General features: G+C 38.2%; 1 protein-coding gene across 1 annotated transcript; it reads left to right on the forward strand.

Annotated features, from left to right (window-relative positions):
• Positions 1–925: 925 nt before the first annotated feature.
• Positions 926–17,690, forward strand: TSLIG3A (tRNA splicing ligase complex subunit 3A). The gene is made up of 8 exons (XM_004418149.3): positions 926–1,060; positions 3,954–4,102; positions 6,564–6,698; positions 10,483–10,667; positions 11,699–11,779; positions 12,338–12,454; positions 15,633–15,800; positions 15,889–17,690. Exons 1-8 carry the CDS (start codon positions 1,008–1,010, stop codon positions 16,558–16,560), a joined length of 1,560 nt encoding a protein of 519 aa, XP_004418206.1. The 5' UTR covers positions 926–1,007; the 3' UTR covers positions 16,561–17,690.
• Positions 17,691–17,967: the final 277 nt, after the last annotated feature.

The following is a 17,967-nucleotide window of genomic DNA, read 5'->3' on the forward strand; positions in this document are numbered from 1 at the left end:
TACGGTTAAATATAATTTTCTAAATATGCCATCATTTTCAAAACAATTTTTCTCATTTTCAATAATTTCTAAGCACATATCCAACCAATAACTGCCAAAAAATCATAACCCATCGTGAAGTGACTGTCATATCCAGCCAAATAATGTCAAAACCAATAACACTAACAGCAAAAAAAGTTTATTCACTGTCTAAACTGCGTGGATTTAAATATATTCTATTTGTTACAGAATGAAACCCTCCTCCGCCCCCTTTTTAAAATAAGATGCTTAGTGTCTGGGAAGGGCTTAAGAAATCAGGTAGAAAATGCAAAGGGGGTTGACGAAACAACTTTCTGAATACATCCGTGTCAAAGCCAAGTTGACTCCTCCGTAACACTGAAATACACCTACTGCAGCCGCAAGGAAATCAAATGGCATGTTTTCTGCCGCCCTCGGCACTTGGCCAGGCTACCCCTGTCCTAAGGAAACAGAAGGGAGCTTGTGAATTTTCTCTTTCTCCATGACCCCCAACTAATGCTAGAACACGCCAACACGCCACGGACAACCACTGACCCTACTCCCTGGGATCCAGTAACTCCGTGTCACTGCCTGCACCCACCCAAGTCTTGAGAAGGCCCCCTGCCCTCCCCAGCTCCTCCCCCGCCCGCCTCGCCCCAACATTCGCACATGCGTACACTCAATTAGGAGAGTTGAGAGCGCTCCCCCCTCGCCGGGTCCCCACGCCCAGCTGCCACGCAGCCAGTCTTCCTGCCCTTCTTTGGGCCGCCGGCTTCACTTTTCAGTAATACGCATGTGCAAAACTGTGCCGCCCGGCAATCCTGTAGCCCGCAGGGGTGGGGCGGCAGGCGGGACCAAGTTTGTTGCGCACGCTCGGGACATGCGCAGTGAGAGGGCTGAAGCGCCAGCTGTCGATTTGGAAGTTCCGGGGAGGCAGCGCATGCGCGAGTGTACGCGTTGCCGGCGAAGAGGGGAGCCTGACGACTCGGAAATTTGAATACCACAGTAGCATGGAGTGTGACCTCATGGAGACTGACATCTTGGAGTCGTTAGAAGATCTAGGGTAAGACTGTCAGGGCACGGGTCTCCTAAACCCCATACTACCGGCCCCCCGGGAACACCTCCTCCGCCCAGTCGGAGACACCTGCCTTTCCACGCCGCACCCCGTGGCTCCTGGCTGTCGCCTCCGTATGGCTCCGGGACCCCAATGCCACGTCCACTGCCTGCCCTGCCGGCTCGGGTCCCTCCAGCTGCGACGCCCCTAGGCCTGCCCTGTGCTCCCTGCAGCCGAGTTACCCGCAGCGTTTGTCAGTCATGCGTGTCATTGTCTGGGCTCCAGTTCTCGCCAACCCCCTCCCCGAGCTTTTTTCCTTGCTCCCCATTCTCCCTGCCCTGCCCCCTCACTCTGGAGATTGCCAAAGTTGATTCTGTGTTTTCCTACATGTCCTCCAAACTTCCAGCTCTTGTCTTGAGCCCCTACTCCTACCCCACCCCACTTCCCTCAGAAAATCTCCTTTGCCCAGTCATCTCTGCGTGCACCCAGGCTTCCTTCAGCCACATGTCTGTGCGCTGCATTCGTTCCGCCAGCCAGCTCACTTGTGCACCTAACCTGTCACCACCTTCGTGGGAACCACTAGTAGTTTCCCTTGACTCTGACACTGCTTCGTTGAGCCACTATTAGCGCTTGCCCTTAGGGTCGTCTTTGCCCACAAGTCCCTCCTTATTTGTTGTGCATTTGCTCTCTCCTGCTGACAGTTACCCAGCCATAATTCATTAGTATCTAGAAGCTGGAAATAGGGCTTCTTATCTCACTGGGTCACCCGGATCAGTGTACTCTATTAAAATTTGAGGACTTAGAACCTCTTGGGGTAAATGTGGTTGCAGAAACAAATTGTATGATTAAATATTGGCCTACAGGTACGGTGTCAAAAAAATGTATAGATTTAGCTAACTGTGTTTATAAAGTAACAAGTCCTTTATCAAAACCTTCCCTTAGGCTTTTTCAAGACTTGGAAACCTTTCTCCTTTCGGAAGGGACACTGAGAGGGTTCCCAAAGTCTGCCCATATAAGTAACTTGCTGTCCTGGTAGAAATTTCTACAAAAGGAAGTGGTAGTGCTTATTATCTTTCTTTGTCACAATGAATTGCCATTGTTCTTTTCTTTGCAACTTGCTCTGAGTTTTCATGAATTTTCCTGACTTTAGGGGGCCTATTTCTTTGATTAGAACATAAGTAAAAGTCACATTCAGCAAAATGGTCTCTTTTTGGTGGACATCTCAGACTAAATTGCTTGCTCACACGTGAAGCCATTCATTCAGTAGACATTTTTGAGGAACACTTGCTCTGTGGCGGTGTTGGGCTGAGCACTTAAGGGTACAAAGTGAGGTGGAAGTTCACACTATGAGAATCTGCTGTGAGAAGAACGGAGGAGGGTCAGGAAAAGGAAAGGAAATGGGAAACAAAACTAGGAAAGGAAGTGAAGTTCTAAGCTTCCTTCAAGAAGTGGCACTTAAGATGAGAGGACAGAGTAGAATTCAAGAGGATAGAGGTAAACCTTATTTAAATGTAGACAAGCAGCATGGAGAGAGGTCCCTTAACAGTTGGTGACGGAGGCTGTTTCTTCCCGTTACTGTTCTTTTACCCTCTTTTAACTATGTTTTTCTTCTCTTGGGTACCATAAAAGTCATTGTTACTGTAATTAAACTAATCAAATAAATAATTGAGATGGATTGTAATGTAAACCATGGGATTTTCTGAAAACTGCTATAAATTTTAACCATCACTTAGTTTGGTGGCAGTCAGTCTTTAAAACTCAGGCTTAATCCATGAGTACTTTCAAGGATTCTCTGAGAAATATTAGAATTAAATGACTGTCCTTTATCTGTAACCTGGCACACAGTAGGAATAAACTAAGCAAGTCTAAATGTGTAACACAAGGAGAAATTTCTAGGCCTAGTCTCGTTATTCCAGTGTCTAATAATGTGCAGTTTTGAATCTAGATGCCAGACTATATATAATCTCATTCTTTGTGTAAGATTTTTTCCATTCTATTCAATATATAAACATATAACTGTATTTTAAAAGCATCAAGTATTGTCATTTCTCTAACATCTCTATACCTCTAAAATTGAATTATCTTAAGCATATTTAATGCATCTTTAATAACTTTTTATCAATATTTCATTTAAAAGAGGATAAAATAACTTTCTGAAATATATATATTTTAAAATTACTTTGAGAATGACATTTAATTCTAGCTATATTCTAGATTGGAGTTCATTATTATTGTCTTTTATGAATGTTTGAATATTTAATAATTTTTTTAAATTACATTTGAAGCATTTACAAGGGATTAGGATTCAGTTGTACCAGTTCACTCAAACATCGGGTCACCAGCTATTATTAAATTAATTTCGACATTTCTCTGGTACTAGAATGTCTTACTAATCTTACCTGTCATTAAATATAGGAAAAAGAAATAAATGATTAATTGTAAAGTTTTTGCTTTTGAAGAAGGTCATTAAAAACCTAACCTAATTGATTTCTGGAAAAATTTCTAGAAAAGATAGCCTAAGTTTTATTTCTGAAATAATAAACTATAGTATAATTAGCTGTCACTTATTAATCTAGTTTTAATACTCAATTCAGTTAAAGAAAGAAAATAAACCTTGGTACAACAAGAGCTTTCAGTAAATATACAGAAGTTGAAATAATTTATTAGTATATTATATGTGATTCTATTAAGCATTCACGTGTATTTTGAAGGGCTTAGCTTATTTTTCGAATGGTTTAGTATAATTCTGAATTTTATTTATATTTGTAAGTTTAGAAATTGGTCAGCATGACATTTATTAAACTATTGCTTAATTATACAAATAGTACATAAATATATTGTATCTGTAATATATTAGATGTGATTTTATGTTCTTTCTGAAGTGTAATTTCTTACTCACCAGTTACAAGGGTCCATTGTTAGAAGATGGCGCTCTGTCTCAGGCAGTCTCTGCTGGAGCCAGTTCCCCTGAGTTTACCAAACTCTGTGCTTGGCTGGTATCTGAATTAAGAGTGCTGTGTAAACTAGAGGAAAATGTGCAAGCAACTAACAGTAAGTAAACGTTCAATTTTAGGGGCAAAATATAAAAATAAAATTAGGGTATTGTGAAGTGAACATTATCAGTACTGCAGCTGAAATTTCACTTCTTTGTAAACGTAAAAAAAATTTTGTAAAGAAACCAAATACTTTTTTTCCCTATATTATTATTAGTATTTTTTTTGATGAGGAAGATTGGCCTTCAGCTAACATCTGTTGCCAATCTTTCTCTTTTTGCTGAGGACGATCGGCCCTGAGCTAATGTCTGTGCCCATCATCCTCTATTTTGTATGTGGGTCGCCGCCACAGTGCGGCTTGATGAGCCGTGCATAGGTCCTCGCCCAGGATCCAAACCTGCAAACCCCGGGCCACGGAATCGGAGCGCGTAAACTTAACCACTACACCACTGGGCCGGCCCGTCCCAATATTATTTTTAGAGATAAGGTGATTCAGAAGTTGAAAAACCAGAATGTAGTCCCACAACTGTGAAAAATTTGTAGAAGTTGAAAAGACGCTATTACTGAGATACAGAAAAATGGAGACAAGTATGACATCTATGAACTTTTTATTCTTTGTAAAACATGTCTTACGAGATCTTAAATTGGTGGCTGAAACTAGAAATTGCAATGTTTTTCTCTTAGGACTGCCAGATTCCAGAAGTACATATGGCATGTAAAGTAAATGCATTATAATTCTGCTATGCATGGGGAGAAAGAGAATGCTTTATTAAGAAAGTTTCTCTATCAGGAATGTATCGCTAGATACATCCCAACCAGATCCAGCACCATCAGATTTATGGTGTTGACAGCTGCTTTATATTTGCCAATTTTGTTATTGCTTTAGCACTAGTTCGTCGATGCTGCCAAAGAGACAAAAGCTTGGAACCTGACACTCCACCATCTGGTTCCCTCCTACCATAGGTAAACCTATAGTAGGAGGCAAAGAAAAATGCCCACCTCTTAACCCACCCTTATAGAAAACTATATACATAATCTCATTTTTTTTTCACAAAATCCCATTTGAAGAGCGTAGTCTCTTGCATGTTTAGTATATTTAATGTGTTCATGTTAGTTGCATCCAATTCTAATTATTAAGGAGAGTATAATGTAACAGTAATGATAGTAGCAGCTCACACTTATTGAGCACTAGCCCTCTTCTAAGCACTTTACCTGTGTTAACTCATTTAAACCTCAGGGCAACCCTATGAGGCAGGTTTTATTACTCTTTTATACATTAAGCAAGGAAGAACAAAGAGGTTAAATACATCGCCTAGGTCACACAGCCAGTAAGTGATACAGCCAGGATCCCGGCAGTTAACTTTGGGAGCCAGTGTTGTAAACGTTGCCTCTTGGCCTAACATTTCAGAGATAGGAAGAACCTTTGAAAACACCTATACTAGATGGTAACTGTTTATAACCTGGAGCCCCTTTGTTCAATGAAGACATTTTATAGAAGCCAACATATAAAACAGGTAAAAGTATGGCTGTCCTAGTTGAAGCTGAGAGGGAGTACTCTTACTTAGCACAACTCTCCCCTCAGCCTCCCCAGCTGCCTCTAATGGAGTTCTCTGGAATTCTGACGTTAACAGAACACAGTTTGCAAAACACTGAGAATATACTCTTCCCATTTTACAGATGAGAAAATGGACTCAAGTCAGTGACTCTTTCAAAGTTTGCTAGTTAATTTTTGCCCCTCTGTGATATTGAATAGAGAACCATCAAAATAGAAAGGAAGAAAGCATTGTTTTCCCTTGGTTCACCCAAGAAACTCTATATTTGACGTGTTATGGGAGTACAGAACTACAAGACATGTTTGCTATCTCCAAATTTAGTCTAACTGGGACTGTTAGGCACAAATGAGACAACTGGAGATTAATACAGTAATTAAATGCATCACTTTATGGTTCACAGGGGAAGGAAATCATTGAGTGCAACAGTACTTGGGGAAGGATTCGTCAAGAAGCAAGACCACTGGGCTTTGATGGATAGGTGGGATTTGATGGAGGAGGAAAGGGTAGAGGGCATGTCAATCACAGAGAATAACTTAAATGAAGGCCCAGAAGTGGAAATGAGACAGACCATCCCTGGGGCAGTGAGGAGACAAGCCTGGCACGAATAGAGGGAATATTTGTGGAGGTAGTAGGTAACTGCTACATCCATGTAGAAGCTGCTCCTACATAGCAGTGTGCTAGGAAGGGCAAAGTGGAGAGTCTGTGAAGAATCTTTAATGGCAGACAAAAAATTAGCTGAGATTAGGTAGAAATTAGGAAGCCATTAAAGATTGTCAAATAAGGGAATAACCTCATGAAAACTTTAAGAAAGAAAATCGGCAGTGGTGTGAGAAAGGATGAATTAGAAGACAAAGGAACATCTTGTGTTAGGAAAATCCTATTAAAAATTTCAATTTATATATAACTGTTATGCTAATTGGAAAAACAATCATTTTTATTAAATAAGATTATTTTAATTCTTAAAAGGCCCAAGTGAAGCTGAAGAATTCCAGCTTGAGGTGAGTGGGCTCCTAGGGGAGATGAACTGTCCATATGTTTCACTGACATCTGGGGATGTGACCAAGCGCCTTCTCGTTCAGAAGAACTGCCTCCTCTTGCTCAGTAAGTTCGTGGCTACCGAACGTAGCTCTTATTTTCTGTTTATGTTTTCCATGACTAATAAACTGGTTGTTACTGTTGTACTTCATTACGGATTTAATTCAGAATACTACTTATTTTAAAGAAAACTTTGTTTATTTCCAACGTAGAAGCTAACAGTGGGGCTGTGCCCTGGCAGCACCGTTGGTTTGTGATTGCTACTCTTCTGTCGTTCAGCTTTACTGGTACTCAGGCTGTTGTGCTTCACCCAGTGTTGTTCAAGTGTGTGATCCTTAAACCTTAGTGTTCTAGACTGGAAGCACATTTTAAAATAGACTGGGAAGATAGTGTGGAGGTAATGAAGATTTTTTTAAAAAGTTAAAGTATTTTGTCTTGTTGATATTTGTATTAGGGCAATTGTTTGAGGGTTTTGGTTTTGTTTGTAAATATGTCAAATTACAATGTAAAATTTTCTGGAATAGTATTTGGGTTGTTCCTGTACTTACTGATCATTCTAGGAAATAAATTATTATGAAAAGTTCTTTCCTTCCATGTTTTTTATATACTGACTACTATTTCTTGCTTCACCCTGAAAAGCAGTAAGTAGACTCACAAATTTTATTGCCTTTAAATAAACTCGTCGGTAAACACAGCCAGTAGTCTTAACTCAAAATTTTAGTAGCGTTCTGAGATACATTTAGATTAAGCTTTGGTTAACTGAATATTATAGTTCTTATTTTGACAAACACAACTCGGAGGATATTTTAAATGTTTGTCTTTACAACTGTACTATGGTTTTTGAATAACAATACAACTCCACTTTTGAAGATTCTAAAGTTTAAAAAAAAAAATGTGTTCATAGCCGTTACACTTAGGCACTAAGTTATTCCAGAATCACTTTCTTAACTTACCTTTTGTCAAATGATTGTTGCAGGGGTGGGGGAAGGGTGGAGGTGGATATACACATAAGGTTAGATGTTGCTTTAGATACTGATATTGCTGCGTATAATTCTTAATGCATGCAGTCAGTATCCTTCAAATTGTATAATTTCTATAACTGGCTCAGCCACAGTATACTCATTAATTCTTCTTTTGTAGCACTCCTTTCCTTACTAATACCTAATATTTGGCATTTAGAATATGTTATCTTACATAGGAAGATAACAGCTCTATGGAAAGCTTAGTAATGACCCTGAATAGCTAATTCTTCCAAAGAGCTCAGAATTGGGCTTTTTTAGTGCTGATACTTATAAAAACCACTTTGAATATAAATCTTTACAAAATGCCTATTACTCTTTCCTGTTTAAGCAAATTGCACTGAACATTATTATTTTGGACTCAGCGTCATAATTGTAGACTTTATTTTAATGTGCTATCACCTTAAAAGCTCTTCAAGAATATACAACTATTTGCTCCTCAACTGAATGATTAAATCAACTAAAGTTACTCTGCTCTTGGAATTCTTCATGCATGCATAGGCACCACTCACTTCCCTCCTTATCTTTGCTTCTGCTGTTTCCCCTTTCTAAAATGTTCCCCTCGGTTTGTATCCTCTCTTTCATGCTGGTATTTATGTACATGTCCTCATTCCCTGCTCACTCTGTGTAAATATTCCTTATCTTTCCAAGTATCAGTTGTCACATCTTGATGCTATAATTTTACTTAGTTCTTCCAGCAACCTTGCTTTACTAATTTGAATCTTTTAATACATTGTGTTTTGAGGGGGAAAATAAACCAACCTCATTAGAATTGTTAGTAAAATAGAATAGTCTTTGAATGAGTGGCTGAAAAACTCTCACGTGTCAGGTTAAGAACTGTTTCGGCTGTTCATTGGCCTTTCTGGTTGTCAGATTATTTCCCTTAGGTCAAATAACTCAGATATCTGAGTTCCCAATAGATAAAGACCTATTCATCTTTTTATGCATGTATTCTTTATTCCTAACTAGATTGTCAGTAGAGATAATCTTTTTTGTTTTGTGTTATATCTCCAGTGCCTTTCCTAGTACTTTGAATACATCAGTTACAGCTACTGTTTTTTGCTGATAATTGTATTGGTGAACTACTTTTGTGAATGCCTGAGCTATTGTCCCAAATTTAGAGACCAGTTTATTTTTTTTTTATTTTTTATTTTTTGGTGAGGAGATCAGCCCTGTGCTAACATCTGCCAATCCTCCTCTTTTTTTTTTTTTGCTGAGGAAGACTAGCCCTGGGCTAACATCTGTGCCCATCTTCCTCCACTTTATGGGACGCCGCCACAGCATGGCCTGACAAATGGTGCATCGGTGCACGCCCGGGATCCAAACCAGCGAACCCTGGGCCGCCGCAGCAGAGCACGCGCACTTAACCGCTTGCGCCACTGGGCCGACCCCGAGAGCAGTTTATTAAATCATATAACGTATGATTTTCTAGAACAAGGGTTGGCAAACTTTTTTAAAGGGCCAGATAGTAAATATCTTCGGCTTTGAGGGCTGTGAGGTCTCTGTTACAAGTAACTTACCTCTGTCGTTGTAGCATGAAGGCAGCCTTAGACGACGTGTAGATGGATGAGGGTGGCGGTGTTCCAGCAAAACGTTATTTATGACAGCAGTGATTATTTTCATGGCAGTGAAGTCGTCCTGTTTGATCTTTAACTCATACAGTTTGCATAGGAGCACGTTAAGATTTTATCAAACCCACTTAGAATGACCTTTCTAGAAACTTATCTGTCTTTATTGTTCTAGAATAGGAGTTGGCAGCTTTTCAGAAATGATCTGCCCAAATTATGACCCCTATGATTCTAGCATTGTAGGAAATGAGACATTCAAGCTGATCATTCTTTTCTACTTCTAATAGGGCTTAAGAGCCCAGAAAATGTCTTTTTCCAAAACTATCTCCCTCATATTGTCAGAAGGTTCTCACTTGGTCGTATAATCTGAAATCCTAAGATCCACATGATTATTAATCATCTTTTATAAAAATTGAAATGTCTTTGGAAAGGTTAAAGGAATAAGGTTGAATATTTATACCTTCAGCCAAATTACCTGAAACAGATTGCAGCCCTCATTATACCTGACTGACGCAAGGGGATGATACTGATACAAAAGTACTCTGCCAAGAAATGATTAGAAAGTTTTGTTTTTTTGTTTTTTTTTCAGAGGAGGGGGCGAGAATGAGGAAAGTAGGGGGAAAAGGAATACTGAGAAGAATATAGATGGAAGAGGGTTTTCTTTGAACATCCAGAGGGTGACGTTAGGCTACAGGAGACCATGAAGAAGGAACTTTTGGGAGTTGAGTACCCTCTTCTCCTGTAAGTTAAGCTTTGACTACTTAAAAATATTGTTGTTTCATGCCAGTTCTAAACAGACTACCTAAGTATTGGAAGGTAAGAGGGCAAGATGGTGATATTACTGGTGCGTGTCAGTGGTGAGAAGTAAAAGAAAAATAACCTCTTTAACCGTCCTGAAAATTGGCCACCTGCCACCTTTTGCAGATTTCTTAACAGATGCCAACCCCTGTTCTGGAGGTTGCTTACTAGTGGAATGCAAGAAACCAGATTTTTAGATGTGATCTACCCTGATCCTTTGGTTTCAAAGAGGAATCACTTATTTTTAAACCAATCTTTAAACACGTATTGGTTAAATATCTGATTTACAGACTCATTTTATGTGTTATTTCATTTGCAGGTAAAAATGGTTTTCCTTTTTTGTTTTTATCCATTCTTGCAGCTTTAAAAGTTACATATCATTAGGTCTATAGAGTTGTAACTCCAGACTTATGACTATTAACTGTAGCTGTATCTCATCTTGAAATCTTATTTTGTTTACTTCAGCATACCTCATCTCAGAACTAGAAGCTGCCAGAATGCTCTGTGTGAATACTCCTCCAAAAAAAGCTCAAGAAGGAGGCGGTAGTGAGGTCTTTCAAGAGTTGAAAGGCATATGTATTGCTCTAGGAATGTCCAAACCTCCAGCCAATATAACTATGTTCCAATTCTTCAGCGGGATTGAAAAAAAAGTAAGACCTTTAGTACCAGATTGTAGTGTATTAAAGGCATAGTCCTACAGTTGTTTGAAATGAACAAGTTAATTTCTCTTAATGGGAACCTAATGTGCATATTATTAAGTACATGTTACTAAATGAGTTTTGGGTTTTAAATCCTAGATACCTTAAAGAGAAATTAGTATTTTACTATTTTTTTTTAACATATTAGCAGGTTTCTTTCTCAAAAAGGAAACTTTACACTTTGGTTTATAAGCTGAAATAAGCTAGATGTAATGTAAAAAGAATAGAGACTTAAGTCCTTTTTAAAATTATTTTATCATTGAACTTTGATGCAATTAATTTTAAGGTCTTTATCATTAAATGTTACCACCCTCCTCCCCATTGACTGGACAGAAAAGGATGTTAATATTTTTGGGTTTTAATCCAGTCACTTTGAGTCTTATATGTTTCAATTGGCAAACTAGATTTGTTGACTGCTAACATATTCTAGTATGTGAAAATAAGTCAGAATTATTTTTATACCTCACATTATCAACAGTTAAGAGTTTTTTTATATAATTGATTAGGAACAAGCAATTTTAATAAAAAATTAATGAATAGAAGAGAATGATATTTGTTATAGCAGAGTTATTCTCTATATGCGTATCTGCTGAACTCTAAGAATTGGTACATTTGCATTGTGGGGTAGATGGACACCATGATGCACAAATTTGGCTGAACTCTACAGGGGAGCAGCAGTGTATCCATAGTCCATATTTTTCTGTGTGTTCATTCATCCATTCAGCAAATACACATGGAGTGCCTACTGTTGTCAGGCACTATTCTAGGTGCAGTGAAGGAATCATGCTTCCATAGGCACGTGAGGAGTGGGACAAGTGAGTGTCTTTATTATCATGCGGGTCTTGTACATTTCAAAACATCCTCCACCTTTGCCTCTGTCAGGAATCTTCTTTTGATGGCAAGATATGATGGGAATTGGGAAGATGAGGAGGATATGTTTACTTTTAGATTTGTTCACTCATTCATTTATGTTTTTGTGTCAGTTAAAGGAAACATTAGCAAAAGTTCCACCTAATCATGTGGGAAAGCCTTTATTGAGGAAGCCAATGGGACCGGCCCACTGGGTGAGTAGTGATCATCGCGAGTAAACTTTGTAAGGAACCATCTATCTCATGATATTTGTGTTGACACTTAACAGTTTGGCTTTTTAAGTTGTGTTTTCTAATATGTAGTTTAATAGGTGGACAGCCTTAGAATCATTTTTGCGAATCTTAAGATTTATACAGAATAATTTTATTTGTGTAAGAATAGAAGCACTTATCTTGTAGTTTATAATTTACGCAACTGATTAACTTGAAATTCAGTATGATGTGTGTTTCTAATTGCCAAGTGGATTGCCTTCAAGCCAAAAACTTCAATGATCTGAGCTTCACACAGTGAATTAAGGGAAAACTAAATGAGAATTTTGTACTTGTATTATGTTTTGAATCAACGTTATTTCGCCTATCATTTCACTAACTTAATTTATTATTATAACTTTTGTTATTATATTTATTAAATTATTTATTTTGTGCTGAGTGCTGGGGATTCGGTTATGAATGAAACAGACACAGTTTATGCCCTTTTGGAACAGAAGGTCAAGCAGATGTAAATTCTAACTGGTCTTTTTAATTTCGTTTCAGGAAAAGATAGAAGCAATTAACCAAGCCGTAGCCAATGAATATGAAGTTCGGAGAAAGCTGCTAATAAAGCGTTTGGATGTCACTGTCCAGTCCTTTGGCTGGTCTGACAGAGCTAAGGTACACATTAAATAATTTAAAAGAGCAGGGGTATTTATAGACGTGATCCTTAAACATTCCTAGCACAGTTAGATATAGTGGAGACTACAAGAGAAATGCATAGGAGACACACGTAGAAATTTTTCTTTAGTGAGTTGCTGAGTAGCAATTCTTTCAGCTATTCAGCAATAATGAAAACATTTATTTTTCAATTTTTTAAATATTTTTCAACAAAATTGTGTGTTATATACTCTACTGGAAGTACTTATTTGTAAGAGAAATGGAAAGAGTGTCTGAAAATTACTAAAATAATAAATTTTTAAATTGTTTACTATACGTTAAACTAAGGATTTAATTTGCTAATTAAAGTTAGAAATACTGGCCTTAGCAAGACCTAATATTATGATCTGTTTATAGAGTATTGGAGAATCTGGTAAAACTTAAGTTTTATTTCAGCTTAAATTAGATAACGTAGGCAAAGGTCTTGGTCATTCAACAGATATTTATTAAATATCTACTATATGTTCAGTAAGTAGGAATTAATTGGCACAGTTGATTCATTTGACCTTCTTACAACCCTGAAATGGAACTAATCCTTGAGTTTATGTGGAGGTTGGTCCAGATGTGTTACTATTAGACGTTCCCTTAATAGTACATTCATTTTTTTTTTTGGTGAGGAAGATTGGCCCTAAGCTAACATCCATTGCCAATCTTCCTCTTTTTTTGCTGAAGAAGATTAGCCCTGAGCTAACTTCTATGCCCATCTTCTTCTATTTTGTATATGGGATGCCACTACAGCATGGCTTGGTGAGTGGTGCGTATGTCCGTGCCCGGGATCCAAACCTGCAAATCCTGGGCCACCAAAGCAGAGCACGTGAACTTAACCGTTACGCCACCGGGCCGGCCCCAATAGTACATTCATTTTTGAAAGTAGTTTTTTCTCTGAGTTTTTGACTCATAGAATGTTTTATTTAGTGTCCAATTATCTTTCTAATATGTTAGTTTCACCTAAGATCGTTAAACCTTAGTACAGCCTTATTTTGGCTGCTAAATTGTTGCAGTAGATATTTATTGAGTTACAGTATTTCAGTGTTGGAAAGGAGTCTTAGAGGTCAGTCTTAACTCCCCTCGTTTTGCAACTAAAAAAATGGAGACCCAGATAAATAGGAGACTTTGTCTGCCATCTCAGAGCTAGTCAATAGTAACACCAGGGGTAAATTGTTCTCTCCTGTGAGTGCTGTTTAGGAAATATCAGTCCTTTCTTAAATTATCTTTGCTAAACACAATCATTTCCCTCTCAGCATGGTAGGTACACTTCAAAAACAATAACCTGCAGCTTTCAGCTACAAAACATAATGATCGATGACAGTGCACTGACCGATCAACACACTGTGGTTCTGGTCTTGGCACTGCCATTAATGGACTTTACAGCTGGCATCCTGATACAGCATGTCTGAGTGCCAGTTTATTTTCCTCGTTTTTGACATCTTTAAAATGCCATCTTCAATCTAGGTGATATTTAAGATCCTTTTGAACTATAATACACAATGATTCTATGAAATACATAAGTTGGGCCGGCCTCGTGGCTTAGCGGTTAAGTGTGCATGCTCCATTGCTGGCGGCCCGGGTTTGGATCCCGGGCGCGCACTGACGCACCGCTTCTCCGGCCATGCTGAGGCCGCGTCCCACATACAGCAACTAGAAGGATGTGCAACTATGACATACAACTATCTACTGGGGCTTTGGGGGAAACATAAATAAATAAAATTATTAAAAAAAAAAAAAAAATACATAAGTATACTAGGGAGAATAAGGAAAGTATACAAATTAACTTGCACAAATCTATTGTTTCATTTAATGGAATTTATGTACTGATATCTCACTTTGACACTTCATTTTAAATCACTTTATAGAAATTGCTTTGATATGCACAAAGTGAATTTTTGTTTCTCGTAATGAAATTTATGTACTTATATCTCACTTTGAAATTGCATTTTAAATCAGTTTTATTTGAAACATATGTGAAATCATTTTCTCAAAAGTGTTTGTTTCCATTCAACATTGATTGAGCACTTATTGTAGGTACTATAGTGACTGCAAGAAAAAGAAATATGACATATTCTTATAATTTTCATAATGACAATCTTTTTATCTTTTTAATTATTAAAGAAAAATTTTTTAAATGAAGTTACTGATCATCCTATTGTCTTAACCACGACTACTTTCATTTTTAGTATTACTATCTTCCGTACTTTGTCCATATATCCAATCATAGTAAAAATACCTTTTTACATCCTATTTTTTCACATTATATGATCTAAACATTTACCATCAATATTTGAAGACCTGCATATAACCAGCAGACTTACCAGATACTTTTTGTTCTTGTGCTGTTTTGCTGTGTATTGTAGTTGTAACTGTTGTTTCCAAAATTTAGTGAATAGGAGTTTGTTGTTGTTTCTCAAAATTTAGGTTACTTGATTTACATTTATTGATTCCTGTGCGGAAAAAATGTTTTATATTTGTTCGAGTTTATATTCTCTTGTGAACTTTCTCTTGTATGCTTTGTTCATTTATCTTTTGGGAGCTTGTGTTTCAAATACGTTTAAATGATGTATTCAAGTTTCCTAATTTCCCAGCAATCTTAATCATTAACTTATACTTCTACTAGATGGTTAAAGTATAGACCCCTTTTTTCTTATTTATTATTTATAATAGAGGAAAGTGTTAAATGGGGGAGTTACTTTTACAAGAAATGTATACAATATCATTAGTACGAATTAGTCACAGCTAACATTTTTTATCTCATAGTAAGCAAAATGGGAAAATTAAAAAGCACAATTGTTGAAATGAGCCTATATTCTTATATTTAAACAGATAAGATGAATATGTTTGATCTGAGACCAGTGACAAGGGGAACCTTTTTACCTTCTCAGCCCCACAGTCCTAAAGGGAAGCCCCCTAGCCCTGTGTCCCCCTGCCACCCACTCCCCACCATCACTCCTTGCTGTATCACCAAGTCTGACAGTTGTACTGTGAGATGGTTCTTGACTAGGTAGGAGCAATGGTGAGTACGTAACTGTTTCCCTCCCTGGAGCCTAGTATATATTATCATCAGCCATTTTGGAGATGTTTGATATGAATGTTTCTATGTCATTTTGAAAATTGACATTTGTCTTTGAACACTTTCTTTCAACAGAGTCAGACGGAAAAATTAGCAAAGGTTTACCAGCCAAAACGCTCAGTCTTATCGCCTAAGAGTACTATTTCTGTTGCCCATCTTTTGGCTGCAAGACAAGACTTGTCAAAGATTTTAAGGACAAGCAGTGGCTCTATAAGAGAAAAGACTGCCTGTGCCATCAATAAGGTGATTAGAATACCTTTAATTTTCCTTCAAATACATTTCTTTCTATTTTTAAAATAAAATAGTTTACAATATCTTTCTTATCCCATAGGTGTTGATGGGCAGGGTGCCTGACAGAGGAGGTAGACCCAATGAAATTGAACCTCCACCGCCAGAGATGCCACCATGGCAGAAAAGGCAAGATGGCCCCCAGCAGCAAGCAGGAGGCCGAGGAGGAGGGCGAGGTGGTTATGAACATTCCTCATATGGAGGACGAGGAGGTCATGAACAAGGAGGAGGGCGAGGTGGACGTGGTGGCTATGACCATGGTGGCCGAGGGGGAGGAAGAGGAAATAAGCATCAAGGAGGCTGGACAGATGGAGGGAGTGGAGGAGGAGGAGGAGGTGGCTACCAAGATGGTGGTTATCGAGATTCAGGATTCCAACCAGGTGGCTATCATGGTGGCCACAGTGGTGGTTATCAAGGTGGTGGTGGTTATAGTGGCTTCCAAACATCTACATATACAGGAAGTGGATACCAGGGTAGTGGATACCAGCAGGACAATAGATATCAAGATGGTGGGCACCACGGTGATCGAGGCAGTGGTCGTGGAGGGAGAGGTGGTCGTGGAGGCCGAGGTGGTCGCGGAGGCCAAGGAGGAGGTTGGGGAGGAAGGGGGAGCCAGAATTATCACCAAGGGGGACAATTTGAACAGCACTTCCAACATGGAGGTTATCAGTATAATCATTCTGGATTTGGACAGGGAAGACATTATACTAGTTGAGGCTACAGAACCTTACATTTTGCTAGAGCTCAAGTAATAGAAACTTAGTTTCAGAATCCTGAACCAGCATAGATTTTGAATTTATGTGAGACCACAGGTGGCAGGCAGTATCCTGCTTGGCATAAGCATTTGTAGGTCTTCATTCAATTCTGTTGGTTTTTTTTTTTTTTTAATGACTTGCATAATGCTGTTTATTTGAGAAACACATCATCTCTCCTTTGTATGAAGAATTTTTAAGAGGTAATTAAAATTGCCTTTAATTGACCAGTAGACTAATTCCACAGTCAGAACATGCATACTTTTTTGAAGAAATTACTTGAATAAGTAGTTTTCATGTTTTCAATATGCAGTTTTGAAAATGAGGATTCTCCTAGATTTTTTTTAGATTTACAACTAGGAAACCTTCCTCATATTAACAATCCATTTATATGTGTTTTCTTTAAAGTATTCTAATGCCTATTTTCCAAGCACAGTTCTGCCCTGATTGGCTTTTTTTTTTTTCAGAGAGATTATGCCACATTTGCTTCATGGTAGAACTTTTAGGTCAGTTCCTATTAAATGAGCTCTTCTGCAGATAGCACATTCGGTAGCCTTATCCTTTTGATGGAATACTGTACCATATGCTCAACTCTGAAAAAACCTTGAACATGGCCAAAATCCATAAAGATTATAAAAGCAAACTAAGTTGTGAACTATAGTACATGTACATTTAGTTAAGTATAGCAATTCAAACTGACATGCATCCATTCAAAACAAGTTCCTCCTTCAACCTTATTTTTACTTGAAATCTGCTAGAAGAAACAGCAAACTGAAATTTGTTTTATGCACGAGTTAATACCACTGGCTCAGCAAATACAAGTTAGTTTGCTTTGGGCAGAAGACTCTTTTGTAATGGAGGAAATGCACTACCAAGTAAGAGGACGGATTTTTGCTTAGTGCAGGAGGCCCTTTATTATTGCTGCAGAAAACAAAAGCCTGGCTGAGTTGATGTTTGACATTCTCCTTTACTGAAATCTACATGACGCTTCGTGCTGGGTTTTTGTATACGTGAACATTGTCAAGCTGTGAAAGAAAATGGCTGGAGGTGTGCTTTGTGTGAAAGGTGAGCAATAAAGTATCTGTACGTTCTCGCTTTGGTTTGAGTTTTATTTTAGCTTTCTTAAACTGAATTATTCTGCACACTTGCTTCAAGCTTCTGCGCAAAGGCTTTGTTCCCCAAAGATTCTTGAGTGTTTCCTTGAAACATAATTTGTAGTGAAAGATAGCCCCCACCCTAAAACTTTAAATAAACTGAAAAATAGCTATTTCCAAATTTACCTTTTACCATACCATTATAGCTAGAAAACTTCACTACTCATCTCTGGCCACCGGGTGTAGCTGTTGCTACACAGTGTTAGGCAAAGAGCT

Source organism: Ceratotherium simum, chromosome 11, assembly GCF_057802395.1.
Source record: "Ceratotherium simum simum isolate JZ-2026a chromosome 11, ASM5780239v1, whole genome shotgun sequence".
Taxonomy (NCBI): Eukaryota; Metazoa; Chordata; class Mammalia; order Perissodactyla; family Rhinocerotidae; genus Ceratotherium; species Ceratotherium simum.

Coding starts and splice junctions, on each gene's coding strand:
- TSLIG3A (XM_004418149.3), top strand. CDS start 1,008: ATGGAGTGTGACCTCATGGAGACTGACATCTTGGAGTCGTTAGAAGAT. Junction 6,699..10,482: donor GAACTGCCTCCTCTTGCTCA/GTAAGTTCGTGG, acceptor TGTTTACTTCAG/CATACCTCATCTCAGAACTA. Junction 11,780..12,337: donor CAATGGGACCGGCCCACTGG/GTGAGTAGTGAT, acceptor ATTTCGTTTCAG/GAAAAGATAGAAGCAATTAA.